General features: G+C 39.0%; 2 protein-coding genes across 2 annotated transcripts in view; one reads left to right on the top strand and one right to left on the bottom strand.

The window, feature by feature from the left end:
• Positions 1–2,529, top strand: part of LOC119833338 (tetraspanin-9-like) — a 4,580-nt gene extending 2,051 nt beyond the window's left edge. The window contains exons 3-7 of the mRNA XM_038357323.1: positions 82–258; positions 509–601; positions 944–1,063; positions 1,568–1,645; positions 2,284–2,529. Of these exons, the coding sequence (XP_038213251.1) occupies positions 82–258; positions 509–601; positions 944–1,063; positions 1,568–1,645; positions 2,284–2,529 (714 nt within the window). The remainder of the gene's footprint in view (positions 1–81; positions 259–508; positions 602–943; positions 1,064–1,567; positions 1,646–2,283) is intronic.
• LOC119833322 (protein kinase C-binding protein NELL1-like) overlaps positions 2,026–12,062 on the bottom strand; it is a 34,029-nt gene continuing 23,992 nt past the window's right edge. The window contains exons 5-19 of the mRNA XM_038357308.1: positions 11,895–12,020; positions 11,650–11,805; positions 11,438–11,566; positions 11,271–11,364; positions 10,354–10,545; positions 9,549–9,668; positions 9,102–9,241; positions 8,531–8,651; positions 8,092–8,337; positions 7,579–7,686; positions 6,876–7,018; positions 6,293–6,442; positions 5,985–6,164; positions 4,334–4,383; positions 2,026–2,678 (exon numbers count right to left, since the gene is read on the bottom strand). Of these exons, the coding sequence (XP_038213236.1) occupies positions 2,582–2,678; positions 4,334–4,383; positions 5,985–6,164; positions 6,293–6,442; positions 6,876–7,018; positions 7,579–7,686; positions 8,092–8,337; positions 8,531–8,651; positions 9,102–9,241; positions 9,549–9,668; positions 10,354–10,545; positions 11,271–11,364; positions 11,438–11,566; positions 11,650–11,805; positions 11,895–12,020 (2,052 nt within the window). The 3' untranslated portion in view covers positions 2,026–2,581. The remainder of the gene's footprint in view (positions 2,679–4,333; positions 4,384–5,984; positions 6,165–6,292; positions 6,443–6,875; positions 7,019–7,578; positions 7,687–8,091; positions 8,338–8,530; positions 8,652–9,101; positions 9,242–9,548; positions 9,669–10,353; positions 10,546–11,270; positions 11,365–11,437; positions 11,567–11,649; positions 11,806–11,894; positions 12,021–12,062) is intronic.

Below are 12,062 nucleotides of genomic sequence, written 5' to 3'. Positions count from 1 at the left end.
GTGTTTGATGCCTTTTTGCAATTTTTAAATATATGAATATATTGTAGTGACGATTTGACAAGTTATTATCGAACTTCATAGTTAATGGTGCTAGTTACTGCGGCGCTGGTGTTACTGTCCACTGGCATGACTTCCATCATGGCCTTGTCGAAAGCTACACGAGACCCGTCAATGATAAAGACGAGCATGCTACGCGCTATGTCGGTTGAATCACAGGATCTCGCTGTCAAAAATGCTTTCGCTGCTATGCAAATTGAGGTTTGTATTGATAAAAATTGAGTAGTAGATCGCAAAGCTTAAATATAATCATTATATGAACTCTATTACTAATGAAATACTAGTTTTGATAGCATTCGCTATCGCAAAACTAATAATTGTTTGGAAAAACTATACTTATTCTGTGACTTGAGTTCATATCAAAATTATTTCTCTCATTATATGCGCATAAAATAAAACAGACACATAGAAATTATAATAGTTAATGTATTTTCTTAAATAATACTTTCAGCTAAAGTGCTGCGGAGTCAATTCTTATTCTGACTGGAGCATGCATCGTCGCGGTCTGCCATCAGCCTGCTGTGGTCGTGTAATGAATGTGAAGGTGATACAGAGCTTCATTTGTCGATGTTTGTTCATGTTGTTCTTTAAGAATATTTTGATGCGAATTCATTATATATCTTGCAAATATTGTTTTAAATTGATTTAATATCAAAGCATACTTGATAAAAAACTTAATTAAATTAAATCTTAACTGTGATGATGTATATAACTAAAAACATCTTCAAAATACTACTTGAGCAGCTTTAGTTTAATTGGATATCTACCCATTATGTAAATAGGTAAACTCAATGTTTCATAATAGGTAATGTCTCTAGAACTGCATAATTTATCTAGTATCTAACGACCTAATTTACCAAGTTAAATTTTTTTATGTTGGTTTCAGTCTGTTGACCGCTGCGAATACCCGTTATACAACGTGGGTTGCCTTCGTCCTGCTGTTAATGAATTGCGCTTGTTCGTCAACTCCCTCTCTGTGCTTACGTGTTCTATTATTTGTGTTATGGTAAGCATCTTAAATATATACCTACCATGCTTATTTCTCTTCAAATTTAAAATTATTTATTAAGTGTGATCCTAATTAGAGAAATATTATAAAGATGGTTTGTGGTGCGTTTTGTAGCCTTTAGCTTTAGCTTGTATATTTTTCTTTTTATTGATTAATACGTTCATAGCATTTCAATTACAAAATGTTTAAAAACATTGAAAGAAGTTAAGAAATAAAAGGTAAATTATTTACAATACATATTTTTCTTGTTAACGTTTTGGTGACTCAAAATTACTAATATAACGAGAGGTTGTTCAGTTTTTTTTATGAGATGAGAATATAAGTAAAAAACTTCCACTGTTGGATTTCATGATTATTCAATAGTAACAGCCTTTATGTACATTTAATAGTTTATACGACCAAAGCTACCGCTTTATATTATTTCTTTTTAAATACCTTTATGGCGTATATCTGTACTTACCGCATATGTCCACCCTGTGTACCTGTCTGTTATTTCCTCAGGCTGTGACTTTGTTCGCCACGGCGTACACTCTCGTGACGGGAGTGGCGGATCGCACCAAAACTCTACAGCCGCTGCGAGTTGCGTGTCTTGCAAACTCATTAATGCACTCTAATTTCACCCCTCAAGCTAATAATCCGCAACCCAATACTGCTGGAATAACCCACAACAATCCCCCCAATTTCTACCCTCTGTTACCCCCAACTAACACAGTGTAAGCCTTTTCTTCTTTAAATGCTTCTATGCTTTTATTGCTTTAGCTTTAATTTGATTCACTATATTTTGGCACTTAAATATTTGTCAGGAAATAACATGAAGCAAGCTTGTTTTTTAAATTATAATATTACAATTATAAAATTGAAATGTGCGCTTTTATTTATATTTACAGTTTTTATCGGGGAAATAGTGTAAGGTATACGAAAAAAGTAATACAGCAAAATATTATATGTGGATATCTTTTTAATTGTAATTTTTTGAACACAATACAACATGCAAGCATTAGAATGCTTTATGAAATTAAGAAACCATCATATTATCTTTTCTATATTTGGTACCTATTTTTGGTTAGTTTTAAATTATTCACGAAAACGATCATCTTTATACAGAGACAAACATAAACTATAATATATTACGAAAAATTTCTTACAACATGGGCGGCGGCGACTCGGGCGACGGTCGGTTTCTGTGCGATATTTATTTACAAGGTTTATACACATAGAGACGCGCCTCCGCGCCCCCCGCGTCCCCGCGCCCCGCGCCCGCGCCCCCGCGCCCTTGCGGACCCGCGCCCCCGCGCCCCGCCGGCGCGGACAAGCGGCCGCAAGGGAGTTACAAGTGGAAGAGTACAGATGCTACCGGCGGGGCGCGACGGGCGTCGGGCCGCCGCGAAGCGTTCAGCGTTCATTCGTCACGCAGCCTCACTCGGCCGGGCGCGGCGGCCCGAGGCGGCGCGACAATTGGTTAACATTAGATCTATCTAGAATAAATAACGTGTGCGTGGCGCGGTCAGGGCGGCTCTAGCGCCGCGCGCCGCGGTGCTTGCGGTGCGGCCGCGGCGCCCGGCCCAGCCACAGCGCCGCCAGCGCCAGCGCCGCCGTCACCGACCGCCGTGCTCTGCACACAACACCCGCGTCACGCGTCACGCGACACGCCCGCACGCCCGCGGCACGCAGCACGTGACGTGCCCGCGTGACGGGGGCACACGGCCACGCGTCACGCGCACCTCGCGCCGGTGCCGCCTGGGAGCGGACTTATCTTCTTGCAGTCAAACATATTTTCGGAGTATATGTGATATATACGGTACAGGATTATTTATTCCGTTTTTTTTTGTAGCACTGGATTCAAATAATCCTCCAATAATCGATGATGAAGAAAGGTTTGATTGCAATAAAGAGTTTAAATTAAAAGAATAGCCGCTCCCAGCTGGTACCGACACCTGAACACAACAATTTTACCAAAAAAAGTACGACACTGATAAAATATACTATATGCATGACAAAGTATATATATATAAGTAATTTACAATAAATATATTAAAAAGTTGCCTACGTTGTACCTGTAGAGTCTAGGTAATTTGTACATAATATATTCTTCATTAATAAAATAATTATCACAATTTTGCACATAATGCGGGAAAGCATCAAAGGAAATCAAATTACAAAATACGTTGCCATACATAATAATATTATAACAAAATGAAAAAAAAACCAATAATTTTGCTCTAAGACTTTGATTCTATTCCTTTACTATAACTACTAAAGAAGTCTATCGTTATTGAATTTTCTAAATATTTTTTTATTGCACTTGCTTCATTGATGCCTTAATTACATTCAAAATATAACTATAACATTATGATGTAATTGGAAAATATCGAGGGTATTTAACAAAAAATGGATGAAAAGTTTGTAAATTATTTTAATTAATGATTTATTATGCAACATGCTCTCTAAAACTGAACGATCTTCACAGGCAATGGCAAATGCAAAAAAATCATGCGATGAATGACAAGTATAATAATAATTAATCATGCAACACAATTTCTTTAAGATGTCTTCGCTTTTTTATTACAGCTCTGTATGGTTCATATGCCAATCATTTAGAATGAAAATGTTTTTTAACCGACTTGGAAAAAGAAGGAGGTTAATGAGGAAAAGGAGGTAATAGTTCTTTCTTTCTCTCTTTCGTCTTTAAATTGTAAGGTTGTTTGAAAACTCAAACTCATACATTTATTTATCCAATAAGACTTTATAGATGATTGTATTTATTTATATATATATTTTAAATCATATTTTATTTATAACACAGTTTTAATATTTGTATTATAGTGTTTTATTTCTATAGATATCCAGATCTCAGTCGTTAAACCACCATAAAATAGATGATTACTCAAATAAGTTATCCATCATAATCATTAAAATTTTATACTGAATTTTAATATCAATTTCTTGTTCTTTGAAGACCCCCTTCCCATACTATTGGAAATCCAAAGATATCCCACACAGTTTTAGATTATGAATAACAGAAATAATAAAAAACATCATGGCTTCTACTGTGTGTTATCACTGATATAGCATTTATCATATCCTTTTATTTCATATCTCAATAAAATTAACATTAATTTCAAGCATTTGTTCTAAATACAAAATTTCCATTATACGTTACGTTATTTCAAATATTACCGCGGAGCTGTAATAAAAAATCGAAAGCACAGAAAAGAGAACACAAGAGATAGCAATGTATGAATGAATAAGAAGAGTGGGGATGGTTACCGATGCACACAACACGCGAGATTGCTCACCAAAGTAGCGCACTGCCCGCCCTGCAACAAGCGAACCCGCCGTCACTCACGCGACACTTCGATACGGTTATTTTATTGATTGATTGATTGATTGATTGATTGATTACACGACTGATTGATAGTTAATAGCGGCGCAACTTGGCTATTGGAGGTGAGGACTTAGAAAACTTGTGAATAAGGTCCTTTAGTACGAATATGAACAATTTACGTGCCTTGAGGGGAATGGTTTAGGATGGACATTATTATTTAAGGCGGAGGGGGCCGAGAACTTAGAGATAAAAACAGATCACTATGGAGGTACGGGAAGTTGAGAAAGTATGTGTTCTAACTTTATAGAGGACTAGCTGCGCCCCGCGGTTTCACCCGCGTAAGTCCGTATCCGATAGGAATATCGGGATAAAAAGTTGCCTATATGTTATTCCAGTTGTCCAGCTATCTACGTACCAAATTTCATTGCAATCGGTTCATTAGTTTTTGCGTGAAAGAGTAACAAACATCCATACATCCATACTTACAAACTTTCACGTTTATAATATTAGTAGGATAATAAAGGAACACAAGTTCCTTTAATTTTGTATCGGGGTCTAGGTAAATAAAAACACGAGTTTAAACAGGGAAGACTGACAACTGCTGATCGGGGGTCTTTGCTACTTTAACACCCTTGTTTGCTATCACTATCGTTACGCCACTGATCATTATTTAAAGAATTACGTGCAATAAAATAACCATATCCAAGGCACACATTTAGCTTAATTTTCAATCGAGCTCAAAAATCTTCAGCTTCAGTTAGTCACACAATGTCGTATGAGTTGATTGTGATAATGGTCGGGTTAATGAATCGTTTTAGTTGCTTGGGTCTGCTTCAAAACTGATGTTTGTTAATTTTTATTTAGCTAACCATGGGTTTTCTGGCCGTAATTATTGTGATGTAGTTCTAAGATTTTTTTTATTGTAGGAAGGTCTTAAATGCTTTAGTGTTTAATAATTAATATCTAAAATATCGTGAAGTCAGCTTCAAGGAAATTGCAGTCTATAATAGTACCTGACAAATCGATTAATTATTATTATATTATTATTCAAAAAGTATATTTACAATAAGTAAAGGTTATGAATGTCTTTTGTGGCTGTGCGTGTTTTGGAAAATTCATTTTTCAACAACCAAAGTGGACATTGTAAATCACGTTGCATTCTCCAAGTGAGGAAATCCAGCGTGAATCCACTGAATAGTTTCAAATATTGAGTAGGTATGTTACGTAGATAGAGAGTTTATTTTATGAGTACATAGAAGTATTTATTATCTTTAATGCAGTTAGCATTTAGTATCTGTCTGAAGTCTTGAATGTTCAACTTATAGAGAATATGAATTGTACATTGGCAATCTTCTCAAACTAATTAAATGCATGTAGAGTGAAGCATGAGCATGTAAGAGTGTATTGTACATGTGTATGTTTGTTTGCAGTGAACGGTGTCCGTGTTGAGTACTGTGTGTATTCGCGTTGCTGTGAGTGCGCTGTATTGGTGTGCGCGGTGTCCGTGTTCGATTTGATGTGTGTGTGTGTGTGTGCGTGTGTGTGTATGTGTGTTTGGGGTGTGCTCGTCTGTGACTGTGTGTGGGTACGTACAGTGCAGGCGGGGCAGTGCGGGGGCGCGCAGCCGGCGAGCTGCAGGCGGTGCGGCGCGCGCCAGTCGCGGGCGGCCCCCCCCGTTCCCCCCGCTCCCCCCGTCCCCGCCGCCCCCGCCGCGCCCGCGCAGCACCCCGCGCCCTCCTCGCACTCCGGCTCCCAGCAGTCCACCTCGCCCAACTGAAATATATTCATGTTGTATATAATTTCGCGAAATACATCCATAGCTGTTATATGTATGTTCGCTTTTTAAAACTCAGTAGTGTAACATCAGGAGTATGGGGTTTTTATCTCAAATATGCACTCACAAGGCACTCGCAGATCTGGCACTGGTAGAGCCAGCGCTCGCCGCTGCGGAAGGTGACGTGGTGCATCTCCTGGTGGCGGCAGTGGAAGCGCGCCTCGCAGTGCGGGCAGCACGCCGCCGGCGCCGGGCTAATTGACTCTGTATTGTCCAGCTGGAACGTCAACGTTTCATCTTGTATGGCATGTGAATTTTGTTCCGAGTACATTTCTCATATAATATGATTATATGACAGTAATAGATACAAAAACTTACAATTTATGATTTTTATCTTTTATAAAAAAAACGATTTGGATTGTATTCAGGTTACTATTGTCGCTATTAAAATTCTCACATAAAAAAACCAGAACTGAAAAGTTATAAATACAAAAAAAAAATATATGTTTTAATAATATATATTATAACGCCTAATTGCAACGTTAATTTTTAAAAATATGAAAAGAATAAATAAATTCTTATCATGAGGCGGACTTCGGATAATTCCATTAAGTGGAATCCCAGGAGACCTAGCGATTTTAGACGAAGCACGTTCGAAATTCGAATGCCGCCTCTTGCTTAAAAAGTAGACTGTACAGCGGGGGTCATACGGATATGGTAGTGTTGTCGAGGTCGCAGGCGCAGGGCGTGCGCGCGCACGCGGCCACGCCGGCGCGGCAGCGGCACGCGCGGCAGCCGCCCGCCTCCGCCCAGCGCGCGCCGTCCGCCACCAGCGCGCCCTGCCACGAGCAGCCTGCGCACACGCACTCGCGTCACATCATGTTCCCCAATTCGACAGCGGTGCTGACTTCATTTTTTTTGTAAATTGATATTATATGTAGCGTTCGTAAGGTTTGCGCCGTGTTGCATTTGAAAGTTTATTGCATGTGAAGAACAAGGATAGGTCTACGTCGATCTATTATTTATGTCGAGAATACGCACGTTAGTGTGTGTTCGATGTATATATTGTTATTGTGTGTTCTCGATTAACTGTGACTTGGTAACTCGCACACGATGCAATAAATTATTTACACATTAATATCACAGACAGAAGATGTTCTCGATTTTTTTTTTTATTATAATAATTTGACATTTGCCCTTCTAATGCCAATTCTAAAATACTACGCTATGAAGACGCATAACAAATTTTATTAAAAAAAATTAAAACCTTTAGAAGCATATAATAAAATACAAATCAGGCATAGAAACGTAAGCAATAACAATTTGTATACAATGGCTTAATCAGTATTCGTATACATTTCTAAATTATCATATATGTCTATATAAATGGAATAACACAAATAAATTACGCACTTAAATCACAGGGTTCTGTTTCACATTCACATTTAAATCCACCGTCAGTGTTCACGCAACGCGCTCTAGGGTGACACGTGTGGAAGCCTTCCGCGCATTCGTCCACATCTGAAATTGAGCATTCTCACCATTAGCTAGTCATGTAAACTTAACTCACTCTACTATACTCACAAAATGGTTTTATTCAATTCAAAAATGATTTTCAAAAGAATAAATCTATTACGCTAGCTATCTTCTGAGTAATAAAAAAAGTGACTGAGAGTATTTATACAAAACTGTGTAATCTCTATCTTAGTGCAGAGTGCAGGGCTTATAGAGATGAGATAATGGAAGCAGAGAGTACGGAGAGCAGAAAGATGAGAGTCGCTTATAAAGTACGGGGGAGTAGCAAAGCGTAGAGGATTGTAAAGTTATGTAGAGAGGTAGAGTGATAGAGCGGTTGAGGGGTAGAGCGGTAGAGGAGTAGAGTGGTAGAGTGGTAGAGTGGTAGAGCGGTAGAGCGGTATAGCGCACCTTCGCAGTGGTCTCGGTGCGGGTCGCGGCGGTACCCGTCGCGGCACACGCAGTAGTAGGAGCCGGGCGTGTTGACGCAGGCGGCGCGCGGCACGCAGGGCGCGCGCGCGGCGGGGTGCGCGGCGGCGCCGCTCGCGCACTCGTCCACGTCGCGCTCGCAGCGCCCGCCCGCGAACCCGCGCGCGCACGCGCACCGCTCCGGCGCCGCGCACGTGCCGCCGTTCAGGCACCCGCCCGTGCACACCGCTGAAAGAATTGATATTGTCACTACGCAATCGTGTTTTGCCACGTCATTTCAATGTATTATTGAATAACTACGTTTGGATTATCTATGGTTGGATGGGATATGTTTATTTTTGAAATAATGAATTCTGGCAAATAGATAATTAATAAATAACAAAGAATTGTTTGACGACTAAATGGCAAAGAATGTACGTACGGGTACAAGTGTAACCGTCTCCCGTGTACCCTTCCTTGCACTGGCACGTGTAGGAGCCGGGCGTGTTGGCGCACACGGCGTCGGCATGGCAACCGTGCGTCTCACTCGCACACTCGTCCACCTATAATTAGTTTGATAGATTTTTATTGTTGATATATACTTACAACAATAATTTAAGTAAACTTTAAAAAATTTAAGTCTTTTTTACCATATACGCACAGTTGAAAGAAAAAATATTGAAAATCAAAAAATATATATCTTTATAATAATAACTAGCTGTGACCCGCGGTTGAAACCGCGTAAGTCCGTATCCCGTAGGAATATCGGTATAAAAAGTGTCCAGCTATCTACGAAGCAAAATAGTATTATTATTCACCAATAGATGTCAGGAAAAAAAAAACACGAATAAAACACGAATATGACATTTTCTAAAAAAAAATTCTAGCTAGATCGATTTATCGCCCCCGAAACCCCCTATATACTAAATTTCATGAAAATCGTTGGAGCCGATTCCGAGATTATATATACAAGAATTGCTCGTTTAAAGGTATAAGATAAAGTACAAGCCAACCTCCACACAATTAAACTTGTCCCGTCTCGTGTAGCCGGGCAGGCACTGGCACACGTAGGAGCCGAGCACGTTGACGCAGCGCGTGTTGGAGTGGCAGTGGTGCCCGTACAGCCCGCCCGCTTGCTGGCACTCGTCTACGTCTGAAAATATAATTTATGTTGTTCAATAGACAGGCATAGATAATGCTTCTAGAATATTTTAAGGATCTTGGGATACACTAATAATTTCTTTGAAATTTTTGTAGTCCTATTCATTATTTGAAATTGAGTACTTGGATCGTCGAAAGACTTCTTTTAACATCTATTTTATAATAGCTAACTACAATTATAACAATTGACTATTAATAAAGTAGCTAAGCTGCTACTTGCTTTAAGCTGCAAATTATTAAATAGCTAATAGGATATATTCAGGTATTCGTAAATCTGTATTATATAACTATAAACTCACCTTCGCAAGTAAGTCCATCGCCTTGAAAGCCTTGATTGCACTTGCAAGTGTACTTCGTATTGAGATTCATACATGTTGCGTTTTCATCGCACGAATGGCCCATGCTACAATAGTCCACACCTAAAATATAGTTAAGCTTATAAAGCACAGATACAGAATACACAAGAATAATAGAAACTTTTAATTTAATCGATTAATCTGAGAATTTTTATCTGAAACCAATGGCCACTCATTGAAATATAAATATGTCCGACGCCATGGCCACATTGAATCCAACAATATTTTTCATATCATCTACAAGAAGTATGTTACCCAAACTGAACTAAAAATTGCAAGCTTTTTGTTGTAAAATGATAAAATAAATTGTCATTAAGCCCTGCACTATAACGCTGTATAGCCACCAGTAAACAATTCAATACTTAATACTTTTATACCTACATATTTAACTGACATTACGTTGAATTATTATAACTTCATGCCTCAATAGCACTTTTACGCATGATCAGCAAGTTATTGATTCAATTACAAAATAAAGTCCTAAATCTAGATAAGCTACTCAGTATCTGGACATAAACTATTGTTAACATAAAATAAGATAAAAAAATAATATATCTAGTTTAAAATTACTTGAACACAAATAATTCATCACATAAAAAGAAACATATCTAGTTTAAACAGAACCTGGCCGCAAATAAATCAGCATAAAATAAAAAAAAAAATCAATATATCTAGTTTAAACAGTACCTAGCCACAAATAAATCAGCACGCGAAGTTTATAAAAAGTCGAGAATCAAACTAAAATCACCTGGACAAAATTTACAGCACTCGCCGGGCACGGTGAACTGGTCGGGCGGGTCGCACGGCAGCGGCGGGCACGCCGTGTCGGGGTCGACGCGCGTGCACTGCATGTTGCCGTCGTGGCACACGCACTCCGCGCACTCCTTCGGCGCGAACCGCTCGCCGTGCTCGTACAGCGTGCCTTTCAGCAGGCACTGCCCTGCAACCGCGGGACGCGGGACGCGGGACGCGACCAGTTCAATTGCATGCTTTTAGTAACTCTAGCCGCGATTGTAACCCACATTAAGTGGAGAGATTTATTTCAAACTTTTCACACTTGTCAACGATCGGTAGTGATACAATAATTTCATGAGTTTTTCTTATTGTCCTGCTTAAGATTCAGGATTAAATAATTTCTTTATGTATATTGTGTATAAGAGTGATACAATTTTACATTTTTTTAATTATATATATATATATATATATATATATATATATATATATATATATATATATATATATATATATATATATTCAAGTTTTTTTTTTGTTCAGACAATCTAATCAGATCAAAGTCACGCGTTGAACGCATTTCAAGCAAGGCTTTATGGACTCTGGTACGACAAAAGCAAATAACGGTCCATGACATAAGACAATAATTTGATTTTGTAAATGTTTCCTTTGCACTGGTTTTATTAGATGTAATGGCCAATTACTATTCTTGCTTTTTGCTTTCCAAAAACACACTTGGCAGCAGACTACAATTACAGATACCACCATACAGAGTCAACAAAGAATTATTAATTGTTTCGTTCTAGAGTACAATAATAAAAAATCATGGCAGAAAAAAGCAGTTTTTCCATTTGACTAATGTTTTCATTTATGGACTGAAAATTCGTAATATGCTATAACTACAAAAATAATTATAAACATTATTTTACTTACTTAAACATGTTGGGCAGCATTCGCCCGGGTGTAATACTGGGTTTTTACATTCCGCTCTATCGCACTCCACTGGCCTGCACGTTATTTCTCCGTGCTAAAGAACAAAATAATGCTAAGAATATTTTGTTAAGATTAAAGTAAACTGTGAAAATATAAAAAAAGCTTACCACGCAAGAGCACCGATTGCAATCCTTTTGCCAAGTGGCTCCGTCTGCGTGTACGGTGCCATTGGAATAACATGATTTTTGACAATCGCATTGCTCCAACCGCGCCAAACGTGCTTCGGTACCAACAAGCTGAAAAAACATATTTTCGTTTTAAAAATATTTTTTAAATATTTTCTATGCGTTATAGTTATGTATTGAGCCGATAAAAATACCTTTAATGAGAGATCGTGAATATGGGAAGTTAATTCCTGAACTGTAGCTTGCAGCAAAGCGAATTGGCCGCACGTTGGACATTCTGAATCCAAGCCTGGACATTGGACTAAATAACCGTGAGGTCCACTAACTAATCTCACGTCTTGAAGCGTGCCCTGTAAAGAAATTAAGGTTGATTGTCTTTCGAGTTTTTGATTGAGCAGAGAAAACATATGAAAGCAATATGAAATCTTAAATCTCTCACCTTGAATAAGGAATGTTTGCTATTTCTCTGGCCGACCCAGAGGGCGAGCTGCGGCTGGGTGAAGTTCCTGTCCGGGGGCGGCAGGAGGCGGCGATAGAGCGGGTGGCAGTCCACGAAGAGCGTGGCCTGCGCGCCCGACACGGCCAGCGCCACGCGGTGCCACGCGCC

Source organism: Zerene cesonia, chromosome 17, assembly GCF_012273895.1.
Source record: "Zerene cesonia ecotype Mississippi chromosome 17, Zerene_cesonia_1.1, whole genome shotgun sequence".
Classification (NCBI taxonomy): Eukaryota; Metazoa; Arthropoda; class Insecta; order Lepidoptera; family Pieridae; genus Zerene; species Zerene cesonia.
The sequence above is the reverse complement of the archived record's forward strand: the minus strand, read 5'-3'. Positions and strand labels throughout refer to the sequence as shown.